This window comes from Hibiscus syriacus, unplaced genomic scaffold (assembly GCF_006381635.1).
Source record: "Hibiscus syriacus cultivar Baekdansim isolate YM2019G1 unplaced genomic scaffold, ASM638163v2 tig00110458_pilon, whole genome shotgun sequence".
Lineage (NCBI taxonomy): Eukaryota > Viridiplantae > Streptophyta > Magnoliopsida > Malvales > Malvaceae > Hibiscus > Hibiscus syriacus.
The window spans coordinates 1,545,699-1,562,443 of NW_024062745.1; the positions used below are offsets into that span (position 1 = coordinate 1,545,699).

Here is a 16,745-nt window from a genome sequence, read left to right on the forward strand (position 1 = left end):
GGTTTTTCAGTTTTTTAACTATTCGGTTTCGGTTTTGGTTTAAATATTGAAAAACCGTTTATTTCGGTTCGGTTCAATTTTTGGTAAAAAACCGAACCGAACCGAACCGAATACACCCCTACTTTTCAGGCTGTGAATGGAAGATTACTAAAGGAGCACTCGTCATTGCTTGTGGTAAGAAAACTGGTACTCTCTATATAACCTCAAATTTAGAGAATTTCATTACAATAGCAGATGCTGATGGAAAATCAAACCTATGACACCAAAGGCTTGGTCATATGAGCGAGAAAGGGATGAAGACACTTTTATCAAAGGGGAAGTTGTCGGATCTAAAGAATGTAGATATCGGACTATACGAGGATTGCATCTTTGGCAAACAAAAAAAAGTCAGCTTTGCAAAGATTGGTAAGACACCCAATGCTGAAAAGTTATAGTTGGTTTATACTGATGTATGGGGACCATCTCCAGTTCCATCTCTTGCAGGCTCATTATATTATGTCACCTTCATCGATGATTCTACAAGAAAGGTGTGGGTTTATTTTCTGAAGAAGAAATCAGAAGTCTTTGATACCTTCAGAAAATGGAAGGCCATGGTGGAAAATGAGACTGGTATGAAAGTCAAGCAGTTAAGGTCTGATAATGGAGGAGAGTACAAAAATAGGAGATTCAGAGATTTCTGCGCAAACAATGGGATCAAGATGGAGGCAACAGTTCCCATGACACCGCAGCAGAATGGCGTAGCAGAGCGTATGAACAGAACTCTGAATGAACTTGCCAGAAGCATGAGGATACATGTCGGATTACCCAAATTTCTATGGGCTGAAGCTATCAACACTGCAGCTTACCTAATCAACCGTGGGCCCTCAGTTCCTTTGGATGGCAGAATACCAGAGGAAGTTTGGAGCAAGAAAGAAATAAACCTTTCACACTTAAGAGTGTTTGGTTGTATTTCTTATGTACACATAGACTCTGTTGAAAGAAGTAAACTTGATGCTAAGTCCAACAAATGTGCCTTTGTTGGTTATGGCGGTGATGAGTTCGGTTACTGGTTTTGGGACTATGAAAATCGGAAGATCATCAGAAGTAGAGATGTCATTTTCAATGAGAATGTGATGTACAAAGACAGGTCAACTGTAGAATCAAGCAGTTCAAATACCAAAGTTGAAACAAAGGAATTTACTGAGTTCGAGGAGATTTCTGGAAATGATGTTCAGATCAGTCCTGAAGCAGTTCAAGAAGAACCAGGCACACCGGAACTAAGACGCTCCTCCAGAATTCCTAAACCAATCCAACGGTATTCTCCTTCTTTGCACTACTTGTTGCTGACCGACAATGGTGAACCAGAGTGTTATGATGAAGCAATGCAAGTGGAGGATTCAGTCAAGTGGGAGTCTTGCATGAAAGATGAGATGAACTCGCTTATGTCAAATCAGACGTGGGAATTAGCTGAATTACCACCAGGCAAGAAAGTGCTCCATAACAAGTGGATCTACAGGATCAAAGAAGAGCATGATGGGAGCAAACGCTATAAAGCAAGATTGGTTGTCAAAGGTTTTCAGCAAAAGGAAGGTATTGACTACAATGAAATTTTCTCTCCAGTTGTAAAACTGTCTACAATCAGACTGGTGTTGAAAATTGTAGCTGTAGAAAATTTACATCTTGAGCAGTTAGATGTAAAGACAGCTTTCCTTCATGGTGATTTGGAGGAAGAAATCTATATGAGGCAGTCAGAAGGCTTCATAGAGGCAGGAAACAAAAACCTGGTATGCAGGTTGAAGAAGAGCTTGTATGGTTTAAAACAAGCTCCTAGACAGTGGTACAAGAAGTTCGATAGCTTCATGAGTAGTAGTGATTTTACCAGATGCCAAGCAGATCATTGTTGCTACATCAAGAGATTCAACAACAGCTTCATTATTTTATTGTTGTATGTTGATGACATACTCGTTGTAGGCTCAGACATGCAAGAGATTATAAACTTGAAGCAAAAATTATCGAAGCAGTTTGTAATGAAAGATCTGGGCGCTGCAAAGCAGATTCTTGGGATGAGGATCAAGAGAGACACAAAGTCGGGGCATTTGATGTTATCCCAGGCTGAGTACATTAACAAAGTACTCTTCAGGTTCAACATGCAAGATGCTAAACCAGTAAGTACACCTTTATGTGTTTATTTTAGACTCTCCAAAGAATAGTCACCAAAGACGGAGGAAGAACGTGCACACATGGTGAAGGTGTTGTATGCCTCAGCAATTGGAAGTCTAATGTATGCCATGGTTTGTACCAGACCAGATATTGCTCATGCAGTGGGAGCTGTTAGCAGGTACATGAATAATCCAGGTAAGGTACACTGGGAAGCTGTCAAATGGATCCTCAGATATCTGCGGGGTACTACAAACAAAGCACTTTGTTTCAAAGGTGGAGATACGATACTGACAGACTATGTAGATGCTGACTTAGCCGAAAATGTTGACATCAGAAGGAGTACTACAGGGTATGTCTATACTTTATGAGGTACTGCAGTGAGTTGGGTTTCTCAACTACAGAAGATAGTTGCTCTCTCCACAACTGAAGCACATTATGTCGCTGTTACGGAAGCCAGCAAGGAGATGGTTTGTCTCTAAAGTTTCTTGGAAGAGTTAGGCAAGAAACAAGAAAACAATGTTTTGTATTGCGGCAGTCAAAGTGCTATCCATCTAGCAAAGAATCCGTCTTTTCATTCCAGGACGAAGCACATACAATTGAGATATCATTTTATCCGATCTCTTCTGGAAGATGAGATTTTGAAACTTGAAAAGATTAGTGGAGCTCAAAATCCTGCAGACATGTTGACAAAGACGGTGACCACGGACAAACTGAAGTTGTGTTCAGCTTCAGTTGGCATGCTAGAGTAACAAGACCAGAAATGCTGCTGCATTGATCGAGGTATGAAGACAGATTAAAATCAGTCTTCAAGTGGGAGATTGTTGGAAAAGAAAAGTCAAAATTGGTGGCTTTAAAAATCAGAAAAGGGGAGCAGTGGGGGGCATCGCCACTGGAAATTCAAAAGGGCGGTGCATGATTTCAATAATGGCAGTCCCATTATTCAAAGGTTGGCACCGAACCAATTTTTAATTAAAATTATAAATGGGTTAATTACTCTTTTAGCCATTGCACACTTTAAGGTATTTATAAGATTAGTCCCTAAGCTTCAACTGTAAATACCCTAGTCCATTTAGCTTCAAAATCATCCCAAAATCTTCCAGTTCTCTCTCAAGTGTGTTTTGTAAACACCTGTAATTTTTTCTCTTTAGTAAAAGATCTGCAGCAGTCCGGAGACGTAAGCACAATTGGCTGAACTCCGTTATCAATTTTTCGGGTATTATTTTTTCCACTTTTATTTTGTATTCTCACTAATCTGGCTATAGGGAAATTACTTGTTACTCGTTTATTTCCCAACAAAAAACGTGTTATAAGGACAGAGATTTTTATTTAAAAGTAAAAAGACTCGAGAAAAAAAAGAAAATAAAAGACATAATATAAAAAAATAAGAAAACTAATAATCACCGGCGGTCGATTGAAAAAAATAGACAAATCACTCTTTTCTGTGTGTATGACATGGTGAATATGCGCACCTCCCACAAATGATGGCACAAGTTTTGAATAAGCATCAAGCAAACGCTGAAGCCATTGGAGGTAATCACATATAGATTCAATGGTCGTGAAATTATAAGTTGATTATTTTCTCTCAAACTTGGTGTCGCTGGACTTGCATTACACTATGCTAATCTTATTAGTCGGATTTATAACATTGTACGTCTGTCTTTCATGTGTAGCCTTCACTTCTACTAGCAATCATGGCATACCATATTGGATTACACTGCAATTATATGACATAGGCGGCTCGCCGGAGCTCCCTTTCTCCTAATGTAAAGGACACATTATACCACAGACTTGTCTATTTATGTACAAATCAATGAGTTGGTGTAACATTATAACAATGTTACTGTCGTTTCTGTTTTTCTCGGCTTCGAACACTTTATCATGCAGATTAAACTGAAGACGGACGAATACATCGCGGAACTGGTGGCATGACTTCATCATTTAATCAAAGCTTAATAGAAGAAAGAGACGACGGCATCAAGCCTCGCCCACTTCCGTCTCCCACGAGTAAGGGACTGGTTTCTCACTCCAAGATGCAGCGATTTCTATCCTTGTACGGTGGTACAAAAGTCCCAAGGACCAAGAATGGACCTACGCAGGGGCAATCGTCCCTCTAAAAATATAAAATTACTATATATTTGAGATATTTTTTATTTATTTTCTATTAAAAATATGTTTTTGTTCTCCTTTGAAATTTTATAAGTTCAAATTCGTCCCCTATAATATATAATCTTGTGTCCTCTGTCCTGCAAGGAACCAACTCCGACGTTTAAATGGTGTCGCTCGACCCTCACATGGCGATGGTCAAATATTCAAATCTCTTTGGCATTATCCAATTCCACACCTCATTCTTCTACAACATTTATGGCGATGTTATCGAATTTTGAGTTTTCGATCATTCTTTTATCATAGAATCTTAAAAATATACTTTCAAGAAAAATATTCATTTAAATATTTAAAATAATAATTTAAAAAACAAAGTGTCAAATCGAAGGCATTAATCTTAGGAAAAATGCCACGTTAGCCGGACGAATAGATAAGGCTTGGAGGAACAATCAATCTCTTTCCGAGTCCGACTTATCCATCCAAATTCAATGGCCCAACCTTATCGTGAAACAGTTTGTTGTTTGAAGTAAATGTACGCATTGTTTTCACAATTTGCTCTTCTTACGTCCATTTTCATCTATTAATTAATTAATTAATTAATTACTATTATAAAAGTTGATTATAAAAGTCTTTTTGAATTTAATTTAATTTATTTATAACGTTAATATTTAAACTGGCTCTTAGCGATAAGATTAAGATTTTAAGTGTTTGAGGTTTAACATTCATCCTTCACGTCAAATTAGGTTATATACAATTTTGTTTACGAATGTACCAGTTTTTTTCGAACAACGTTCAATGCTTAGTCATTTGCGTTGCCATAATGAAAGGAATGGCGTGTGGGTGCGGGAAGAGAGACAAGGACAACCGGCCAGAGGGGACCAAGAGACGGTAAGGCGTTGAACACAACCAACACTCACGTGAGTTTGCTTTATGCTTTCATTTAGGGGTCAACAACTTATCTTGGGAGGTTTGCAATTTGAGGTGAAGATTAAGAATGGTTAACCCTTGGTTTAATTAACCCTAATATAATATTAACTTTTCAATTAACTGTTTGTTTACTTCTCTGATTGGCTGAGCTGGCTCTAAATGTTACGGTGGACTGATAATCCCATACTGTCTAGCGATTAAAAGATGGGAGGCGACGTCTCCTATAAAGTAGATGCGCGACTACGAAGGGAACCATAATCCTTCAGGCAGTCATTGCCATTGGGGTATGGTGTGTGGTTCGTTTCGCAATTTGTGTGGGATGAGTGTCCGCCCCAACGCCTGGTTACGACACTCTGGCATTCCCTTTTGAAAGAATTAACATATTGCAGCTAGCGATCCCACTAATATCCAAATTGACCTTCAAATTCTTTCATGGATCTTGAATACGCTCAGTAAGGATCTGTCAGCTGGGATCGTGTTTACTACCAGTGCGTTGCTCATTTAGAAGGATCTCAATGAGCATTTTCAGAATGTTAATAGTGCTCAAATTTATTTTTTGCATAGCGAAATTGCTATATCTGTCCAGGGTGAGTCTTCTATTTCGAGCTACTTTACCAAACTGAAACTGCTATGGGAAGAATTCAGTGTCCTTGTTCCTTTTACACTGTGTTGCCAAGCGACTTTGAAGCATTTGTTCGAACATAAAATTCTTCAATTTCTTATGAGATTAAATGATTCTTACACAACAATTCGGAGTCAAACCTTTCTTATGAAGCCACTACACTGAATTAAGCATACTCAATGTTGATTCAAGAAGAATCTCAAAGTACTTATTTAGAAGGGATTCATCCAATCACAAATTCTATTGTGATATTTTCTAATGCTAGGTTTGTGTCATTTTTCTGGGACTTGTGATTACTGCAAGGTTAAGGGTCATAAGAAGAAAAATTGTTATCGTCTTTCGGTTTTTCACCGAATTTTAAGTTAACCAAAAAGAAGGAAAGTCAAGTAGCCATGACAGTTAGTCAGAGTTCAACGACTGAGGCTCTTGAGGTTTCTAGTTTTTTAGCTGTCCAAGCAGCGACACTATTTACTCAAGAGTTGTATGCTCAAATTTTGAGGCTCTTGAGTCAAGGACTTTCTGCTCACTCGTCTGTCAATATGACATATATAGTCTCTCAATGATCCTATTCTAAAGGAACTACTGATTGGATCTTGGATATTGGAGTGACTGATTATGTATCGTCTGATTCTAATTTATTGGATCCCATTTCTTCTTGTCATACTGATCTGCGTTATGTTCACCTTCTAAATGGTAATATCTCTCATGTGTCTCATGTTGGTTCATATCAATTAAGCCCTGGTAAAACCTTGAAAAATGTTCTTCATGTTTCATATTTTAATCACAACCTCATTTCGATATCCAAGTTAACTCGAGACTTTGGCAGTTTTGTTACTTTTTTTACCTAGATTTTTGTGTAATGCAAGATTTCTCTATTAGGAGGATGAAGGGGCTTGGTAGGCAAGTTGGTGGTCTTTACTTATTTCAATCGAAGCAACATGATTCTAGTTTGTCTTCATCACATACAACTTGTATTTCCAGTTCTTTTCAGTGTAAGTCTGTTATTATCAAAAAAATTAATGTTTGGAATGCTCGTCTAGGGCATGCTCTGTAACATCCTAAACTCGACTGGGCCTAAAGTGTCACATTGGGCTACTGAGGTAACCCCTGATTTTCAAAACCTTTTAAGTTCCTTTCAAACATGCTGAATGGTATCATAAATAAAACATAAATATCGTGATAAAATCATTTTACAAAATCGGAGCTCCGTTACTCATAATTTAAAACAAAAATAATACAAACTCTAAGTTTAAATAACTGAATACATGAGTAAGGTTCTATGAATACATGTGCCCATTAAGCTACGGTACAACACTCTGAAGGAGATGCTGGAAATCCTGCTACGACGGTGCTCCACGAACTGCTCATGCTACTAACCTACCAATGGGAAAACATCCGAAGGCTAAGCTTACAAAGCCCATTAGTATAATCACTAATCTAGAGCAACATAAGAATTTCATAAATACAAGCATGTTGAAGACCTGATACTAAGCAGTAGGTACATGCATGACCTAGGTCAAGTGCTACCTACTTAAGGCTTAATTGTTTTACCTCTAAACTAGGGGTTTCATGCTCCCTAATCCTCTGCTAAGGGTTTAACCATGAGTATACCTCTAAGGGTCTCTAACTCTAATGTATGTATATGATGTGCATTGCCTAAATGTGATGCTGACTATACTATGCATTATCTGAATACAATACTGATTCTTCTATGCATTATCTGAATGCAATATTGATTCTATTGTGCATTATCTAAAAGCAATACTAACTTTATTATAACTCAAACACTAGCAGAGGTAGACATCATGGTGCGGCTAAGGGGCTGCATCTCGGAGCTCGCACACCCCTTTATCCTACCATATACTAATATATGATACACAACACAATAATAAGTTGTGACAAGCATCATGGTGAGGTTGAGGGGCTGCATCTCAGAGCTCACACAACCCTCCATCATGCGGGAATACCTTTGGGTACCTTAGTGAGATCCGAAACTACATCGGAGACGTACATCGACCCCTCGGATATGTGGGGTAAGATTCAGAGCTACATAAAAAACATACACACCGCCAACTTACCCCGTCGAGTCTTGGGGAATTTATGGCCAGCTAGTGAAAAAAGTGTCGTGACACTGACTGGTATATACTTGGAAACACTGACAAACAAGACAATTACCCTACTGTTAATGTAACTCGGGTATCCTGGTTGTTTCCCGAATGCCACACAATGGCTAGTTTTAGGATATCCTAACTATTATTGTTTCTAGTTGTTCTGAGATATTCCCGATAATCTGTTATTACTGATCTCGTTTACTGTTTATTGGATGTTATCTCGCTCTTTCTCTCATTTAGAACGTTATGCGATGGTTTATTAGTCTGTTCTAACTATTAATTTGTACTGATCTGGTTATACGCTACTTAAGGGTATGTTAGATATTTTCTAACTCTGGGGAAATCTCTTCATGTTTCGAGATTTCACGATGATTACTGTGTTTATTGTTTACTGACTGAGGTTCTGGTTGGCCCGATATTTGACTCAGGTTCATTTCAAGGTAGCGATACTCTATTCGTTAATATTATGATTTCCCTCAATTTACCCTTGAATTAAAATAGATATGTGCGTCCAACACTTTCGGTCGTTCTTGCAGTATATGACACTACTTTTTCATAAACCAATTTCTTGGTCATACCTCTCGACGTTACACCTTGTGCATTGATCCTATATCCATAAATATATGTTACGTGTATGCTAAAGATACTTGGATGCATTACGTCTGCTATGATTACACTGATTGTAACCCACTCCTACACTGATTGTAATCCATAAAAGTTCTTATCCTCAAAAATAGGGTCATTACACTACTAGTCCCTCCTCATCTTCCTGCTATGCAAAATCCCCTATTTATGATACAAAATTTCGAGTGGCTTTTGGGTGCCTCTGTAATGCAATTCTCCCAGTCATAACGATAAATTTGCTTCTGAGGGTATCCGGTCTATTTTTATGGGCTATTCGAATACTCAAAAGGTTATGTGTTGTTTAACTTTGAGTCTAAATCTTTTTCTGTGAACCGACATATTCATCTTCATGAGTTTATTTTCCCTTTCAGTTTCTTTCTTATTTACCCAATTTTTCCTACCACAAACATTGATTGATGATTTAGATTTTTTTAGTTCTTGGTTTTTCTCCTTTGCACATTCCTCTTTCAACTTGACTGCTCCATCCCAATCTGTTTTGTCCAATCCTTATCCTTTACAAATACATAGTGAACCACAAACTATGGTCGCACCCATGCCTATTGCCTAGTTTTCTCAGCCCTTGTTACCAAAATCTGTTGTTTCTCGATGATTGACTCGTAAATAAAAAACCCACCCGATTACAAGAATTCATTTTCTCTTATCAATCCTCCTCACTAACATGTCAACTACTTTTTCTTCATTTAGCTATGATTATTTATCCTTACACAACATTACATTACTGCCATATCCACTGTTTTTGAACCTAAAACATATTTTGAGGCCATTAAAAACCTTATTTGGATTAATGACACGAGGGATGAGATTTATGTTTTAGAATAAAATAATTCTTAGTTCATTGTTTCTTTACCATAAGAGAATGTTCCTATTGGTTGTAAATGGGTCTACAAGTTGAAGTACAATGCTATGGGTGAGCTTGAAAGGTACAAAGCTTGTTTGGTGGCTAAAGGATACATCCAAAAAGAGGGAATCGATTATGTTGAAATATTTTCTCCTGTAGTAAAGATGGCTACTGTTAGAGTCATTCTTGTTATTGCCTCCATGTTTAATTGGTTTATTTATTAAATGGACGTCTTTAATGCCTTCTTGCAAGAGAATTTAGTTGAAGAGGTTTATATGGAGTTACCAACCGGTTTTTACAGCCTAGGGGAACGGATGGTATTTAGGTTACAAAAGTCCTTGTATGGCTTGAAACAGGCTTCAAGACAATGGAATGCGAAGCTGAAATATGTTTTGTTGAAGGTTGGTTATATACAAAGTAGGTATGATTATTCCTTATTTACAAAAAAAAAAAACAATGTGATAGGATTATGGTTTTACTCATATACGTGGATGATTTATTAATAGCTGACAACAATATGAGAACGATAAAGGAGCTCAAAGCGATATTGAACCAGAACTTCAAGATGACAGACTTGGATAATTTAAAATTCTTTCTTGCAAGTGATGAGGTCGAAAGAAGTTATCTTGCTAAATCAAAGAAAATATACGTAGGAGCTTATAAAAAATTGATTTGGGAGGAGCAAAGTCAGTACTAACACCCTTGGAGCATAATATTAAGCTGACCACGAATGAGTATGATGAAGCAAAACTTCAAAATGACAGCTTACTCGAGGACAAAAGGGTGTCTCAGAGATTAATTAGAAAGTTGATATATTTAATTCACACACGACCTGATATTATGTGCATTGTACATCACATCAATCAATTTATGCAATAACCAATTCAGACTCACATGGAAGCAACTACGTGGATTGTGAGGTACATCAAACAAAGTCCTGGGCAAGGCTTAATGTTTAAGGCTGCGAATGAGAAGCAAGTGATTGCTTATTGTGATTCGTTTTGGGCATCTTACCCAATTACAAGAAGATCTGTTGTCGGTTTTTGTATAAAGATTACTGATTCCTTAATTTTCTGTAAATCTAAAAAACAGAATATTATTGTAAGATCTTTTGCTGAAGCGGAATATATAGGAATAGTTGCCAGCAAAGGTTGCTGGTAGGGGTTGGAATTGACGATTTAAAGTCGATCAAACTGTTTGCAACAGGAGAACAACTCTTCAGATTGCGGTTAATCCAATCTTCCATGAACAAACCATACACATTGAAATTGATTGTCATTTCATCCGAGAGACGATTTGGGAGTGTTTAATACGCACAAAACACGTTTCTTTAACATAGCAACTAGTTGATATTATGACTAAAGCTCTACAGTCACAACAACATACTTATCTATGTTTCAAGTTGGGGGGTAAAGAACGTTTTTCACCCACCAACTTGAAGGGGAAGTGTAAAGGTTAAAAGATTCATAAGCACCGACGATTCTCTGAGTCAACATTTGATATAATGGATAAGCTATTACTATTTGTAAACGCAGCGCACTCAATTCTATAAATACCCCTAACCATCTCTCCGTCTAACCCAACAAACAAACAGACAGTAAACCATAATGGCTTCCACATATGCTACAATGGCTTCTTTCTCCTCTTCCTCTGCTCATTTTTTTGGGTTCCAAAGTTTCCATCAAGGAACAGTCCTCCTTGCCGACACGTATCCATTTCCGGAAACTTCGTATCTCCGCCGCTTGTTCATCAACCGCCGAGAGACCGGTTTCCCGCATTGCTTGTTCGCCATCTCTGTACGAGGTGTTGGGGATTCCGATGGGCGTCACGTGTGACGAAATCAAGGCTGCTTACCGGAGACTGGCTCGGGTTCTACACCCAGATGTATCGTCTAATGGTTGGAGCGACGCGGCGGGCAACGAGTTCATCAAAGTACACGAAGCGTACTCTACGCTATCGGATCCCGAAAAACGCGCCGGTTATGATCGAACGTTGTTGTTCAGGCCAACGCGTTCTTTTTGTCTTTCCGTCGAACCTACGTATTCTCCATTTTCTGGTTACACGAAGGGAACGTGGGAAACCGATCAATGTTGGTGATACTTGGGATGGACTCAGGAATTCAGAGATGGGTTTTTGGCTTTAGAGTATCATTACTAGACTGTACCATTACTATCTGTGAGAATATCATTACTTTTTTTTATTTGTTTTTGTAAGATTACAGTGTTTGATTAGAAGAATATAAGATTAGATGCATATTTTATTAAATTATTCTTGTAATATTTTTTTTTAAAGTTAAACTTTAATATTAATTTATAAATATTTAAATGAAAATTTATAAAAATATTTTAATCGTTATACTATCTAACTTTTGAGGAGAAATTATATTTAATATATAATTAATATAATTAGTATATTAAATTTATATTTATATTTTTAAATAATGTTCATAAATATCATATTTATTTATATAAAATATAATATAAAAATAATATTATTATGGTAGTAAAATATTATTTTAAATAATTACATTTTTACAAAAATATTTTTTTTTCATCCCATAAAATTATAAATAGTAAAATATTGAATATTAAAAATATAAAATATTTTAAATTCTCAAAATTATTAATATTTTAGTAAATTAAACTCTTTGTATATTATTATTATTTTCATAATTTTGAGTAAAACATAAAAAATAAGAATTTAGAAGAATCATTATAAAAAGAATTTATTTGTCCAAGGGTATTCTTGTCCAAAGTGGTGTGAATGTAAGATTACTCAAGAATTTAGAGTTAATGACATTCCCAACATTTTAACCAAAAATGCTACTATTAGGAAAAGAGTACTCTCGGTAATGTAAGATTTCGTGAACCAAACGTGAGAGTACAATTCCGAAAAAAACATTTCCCTTGGTAATGTAAGATTCCGCGAATGTAAGATTACTGAGAATGTTGTATTTTGTGTTTGGTTCGTTTAGCAGGAATGTAAGATTACAGTGTTTGGTTAAAAGAATAAAAGATTATTGGAATGTATATTTTACCAAATTGTCCTTATTATATATTTGTTTTTTAACAAGTTGAATTATACTATAATTAATTTATATATTTTCTTTAAAAATTTAAATTCATAAAATTTATATAATTTATTTTACAAAATTGAAAAGATAAATAGGTTTAATGAAAGGGTAAAATTTTATTTTAACCCCTGAACTTCATATAAAATTCTAATTATAGATTTTTTAATCTAGAATAGTTTAAGGATAAATTTGTAATTTAACCTCCATAGAATTTTTTTATTCAACGACAGAAGAAAAATATTTTTGAAAAAAAAAAATTAAGGGCATTTTAGTCCAAAACGTCGGGAATGTAACAATACCTAAGGGAAGAGGGTAATCATATTCCCGATAATATACTCCCAAAATATTACTGTTGGGAATAACTTATTATCGGGAGTTGAGAATGTTTGCCAACCAAACGGGAGAACGACATTCCATTCCCCTGATAATGTGAGATACCCTGAACCAAACTCCCGCTTAGGTTTTTGGGAATTACTACTTTTCTACTAATTTTGCCTTGTAAAGACTAAATATAAAAAATAAAAATAAATATATAGGGACTATAAATATAAAATATAAATATATAGGGACTAAAAAGGCAGTTTTTATCATAGCCTGAGTTTATAATGGTTGGATATTTTGTGATATGATTTTATTCTTCTGTTTCTTATTCTACAAATCCCAATAAGAATCCCAAAGTTGTAGAATGTGATTGAATTCTAAGCCTAAATTGCAATTGTATAGCTTCAGCTATTCAAACTGGCAATGGGATATTACAATCAGAATTCTCCTAATCTTGGCTGCAAACTGTACGGAGGATTTTTGCCTTGTAATAATTTTTAAACTTTCACGGTATGAATTATTCATCAAGACGGCGTTATTATATTAAAAATCCTCCATTAACTTTTCTTTTAGAAATAATCCCACCAGATTAGTTAAAAAAATAACTCACAAACTGTTCACATAGGATATTTCTGTAAAAAACGAGGTCATATCTCACATTTTACGAAAAGTGAGTTTCATGTATTTATTATTGTTTTTATCTAATATTAAATGATTTTATCTGAAAAGTAGACGAGTCTCGCTCCCTATAAAACTCGAGATCCATTAAATGCGTTTTATAAGATGCGAGATAATCTTACGTGGGTTGTTTGGGGTTGTATTTCTAACTAATCTGACATAAGGGTTATTTTAAAAAAAAAATAATAAAAATTAATGAGATTTTTAATATAAAAACGCCCATCGAGACTTCATATAAATTTTCATAAATTGTTCGTATAATTTATACTTATTTATTAAATTAAATAAATAATTAAAATTAAAACTTTTGCCTCCATTTAATAAACTAATAATTATAAACAAAGATATATTTGATTAGTTTATGCTCACTAATAATCTCGTTTATATTGACTCATTTATAAGCTCATTTACTTACTCGTTAACCTAATTATTTTTTCCTTTTTATTTTTTTCACTTTAAATGTGGGTGAAGATAACCACTAAATTAAACACATAATGAAATTTGGAGTTTAAATTGTGAAGCCTAAAGAATTAAAAGACTAGTGGCATAGTTTCACAATTTCTGAACATATAATTGAACATGTTTGCGAACGCTAAACTAACATGTTCTTTTTTTTATTGATATGGGATAAGTACAAGACATTACCTATTTATAGATATCTTTTAACGATTTGACATTGAACGTTTACACCCATGGTATTTCTGGTGCTCAAATCTTGGATCTCAAGGAATATTTGCGAACAATAAATATATGAACATAAATACAATATTAAAAATTTAAACTAATATAAACACCTTAAAAAATAAATAAACTAATATAAATATAATTTTAATCGTTTAAGCTTCGTTAGTTTATCCTCGTATCCAAATCTAACCCCAATTTTTACCTTTAGCTTCATGTCCAAGCCCAACTGCAAATTCTCAAGTTTGGGCCAACAGGGAATTATCTGTATGAAATGATAATAGGAGGGGCGTGTCGGAGCTTTAAAAGCCTTCAACTGTCTTCCATCGGGCCGCCTGGCAACTGTCACCGGAGCTGTGTTCGTGGCGTTTCAAAGTAGACACGTTGTACGAACACGTTGTACGAACAGAGCATGGCACGTCTTATACGCTCTCTAAGGCAATGGCCGCCGTTGCAGCTGCAGCAGAAGTACCACTGCTGCTCCCGAATACTTACAGTATCAACTAAAACCCCTTCCCATTGTTTCTCTTTCGCCATTTCAACTTCCTCCCGTGGGAACGCTCGTCAACGCTCACGAGGAATCGGATTATCCAATGCCCCATCTCCATATAAGGTCCAAGAAATTGAAACCGGCGACGATTCGGAATCCGATGTAAACAAGAGCCGCAACCAGAAGAAGCGCGAGGCTCGTCGCGCCGTCCGTTGGGGCATGGACCTTGCTTCCTTCTCGACCCCTCAAATCAAACGTATCCTCAGGCTCAATTCAATCCAAAAAACCATTTATTTTTTATATAAAAAAACATTTGAAATGGTATATTCTGAAAAAGTTAACATCTTTAATTTTTGGGATTTTATAGTGGCTTCTCTCGAACAAGATGCCTTTGATGCTTTGATGTTAGTTAAGGTACTTAGGAAAATGCAATTTTTTTTGTGAAATTTGAAATGGCAAAATATTTTATTGAAGACAAGATGTTTGTTTTTTTGTTGCAGAGATTAGGCCCTGATGTTAGAGAAGGAAAGAGAAGGCAGTTCAATTATATTGGTAAGTGAAGCTTATTCGATGCCAATTGATTTGCATTACTTTCATTTATACGCATTGTGCTCAATGCTTTGCGTTAGGGAAATTGCTGCGAGAAGCAGATCCGGAATTGATGGAAGCTTTGATTCAAGGTACAAAAGTGGGTGACCAGAAAACATTACAGGCTTTATCTGGTTCAAAGACACAAATCGTTGAAGAAGAAGATGATGAAGATCCATTCGAATATACTGTAATTTAAATTTGATTTTGAGACTTATAATAAGTTTAAGCCTATTACACTCACATATTGTGTTGTCTTACCATTTCTTTTACGTGCGGCAGTCACAAGAGTTCATTAACATTGCAAATAGATGGTTTGATGGGCTGATCAGCAAGGACATTGAAATCACAAACGAAGTATTTTCGGTTAGCAGTGTCGAATTTGATCGCCAGGTAAGCAAACCAAGTTATATGTCTCTCGTATGTTGCCGAAGTTCTCTTGTACACACTGCTTTGATCGGTATGTTAGGCATGCAAATCTGTCTAAATTCTTTGCCTGGATGCTCATCTTTTTGCTTTTATGTTCATTCACCATGTTGTTAAACTGTTACCGGCACAGAGTACTCTTCATACACAACTTAAAGCATCTCAACTAACTCGAACATAGAGGAATTAAACCCCAACCATAAGAAAGATTTGATTGAATCATTTGCAGTGCTCCTTACACCTGCAACCTATAATTATACTGCAGCCCATATACATAAGGAATTCCGAGTTATCCTCGGAAGAAGTGAAATAAGAGCCTGGCAAGTGGCAACAGCTGGGTGCAATTCGTCATCCCCGAGCTGTTGCTCCTCTGTTCGACAGGCGAAGTTGCTTGATATATTTGCCAGGAATTGCGTAAGGTTGATCGAGTAGTGTTGCTTTGACAGGAATTGCGTAAGCTTGATCGAGTAGTGTTGCTTTGACAGGAATTGCGTAAGCTTGATCGAGTAGTGTTGCTTTGACAGGAATTGCGTAAGCTTGTTCGAAGAGTGCAAACGAGTCAAGAACAAAGCCAGAATTCGACTGAAGAAGACAAGGCCAAAATAGACGCAGCAGTAAAGAATACTGAAAAGTCCCTCACCCGTTTTCTTCGTACCCTCGCCAAGCAATTGCCAACAGAAGAGAGTTTTGATTAATTTGTTCTGCAATATCTTCGTTTTTATTGGTTCGAAATGTAACATATTTTTGTACCATAATTAAACCCTTTTTCCTATGCATGAGGTATAACATGCGATTGAAGTCTTAGAAATTGTAAACTCCTCGAGACCACGAGGCATGTCAGTGGCCCAACCAATAAAGCAAGGTAAAAATGTGTTCCATTAAGAGCCATACTAAAATATCCACCGACAGACCAGGTGAACCTAGTAGCCATCTTACCTTTGACTTGGTTTTCTGCACCATCGACATTCAGTAATGGTCTTTGGGTTAGTTTTGAGAAAGCTCAATTTCCCTCATAAAAACCATGCTTCGCCATTGAAGAATCTCACTATTCCCCAACGCCCATTTCTGAACAAGAAGAAGAGTGTTGGATTTTGCCCATACCC

The 16,745-nt window shown here is 36.2% G+C and overlaps 1 protein-coding gene and 1 pseudogene across 1 annotated transcript; both read left to right on the top strand.

Annotated features, from left to right (window-relative positions):
• The first annotated feature begins 10,992 nt into the window (after window positions 1–10,992).
• On the top strand, window positions 10,993–11,518 carry LOC120126358 (annotated as a pseudogene).
• Window positions 11,519–14,517: 2,999 nt separating this feature from the next.
• On the top strand, window positions 14,518–15,901 carry LOC120126380. Its single transcript, XM_039144592.1, has 5 exons — window positions 14,518–14,894; window positions 14,994–15,042; window positions 15,129–15,180; window positions 15,258–15,406; window positions 15,499–15,901. The coding sequence occupies exons 1-5, from the start codon at window positions 14,551–14,553 to the stop codon at window positions 15,757–15,759; spliced, it is 855 nt and encodes a 284-aa protein (XP_039000523.1). The 5' UTR covers window positions 14,518–14,550; the 3' UTR covers window positions 15,760–15,901.
• The last annotated feature ends 844 nt before the right edge of the window (window positions 15,902–16,745 follow it).

What these genes read in the sequence shown, in the direction of transcription:
- LOC120126380 (XM_039144592.1), top strand. Translation starts at nt 14,551, where the DNA reads ATGGCACGTCTTATACGCTCTCTAAGGCAATGGCCGCCGTTGCAGCTG. An exon ending in CAAATCAAACGTATCCTCAG is followed by an intron (nt 14,895 to 14,993) that starts GCTCAATTCAAT and finishes TTGGGATTTTAT; the next exon opens with AGTGGCTTCTCTCGAACAAG. An exon ending in AAGGCAGTTCAATTATATTG is followed by an intron (nt 15,181 to 15,257) that starts GTAAGTGAAGCT and finishes GCTTTGCGTTAG; the next exon opens with GGAAATTGCTGCGAGAAGCA.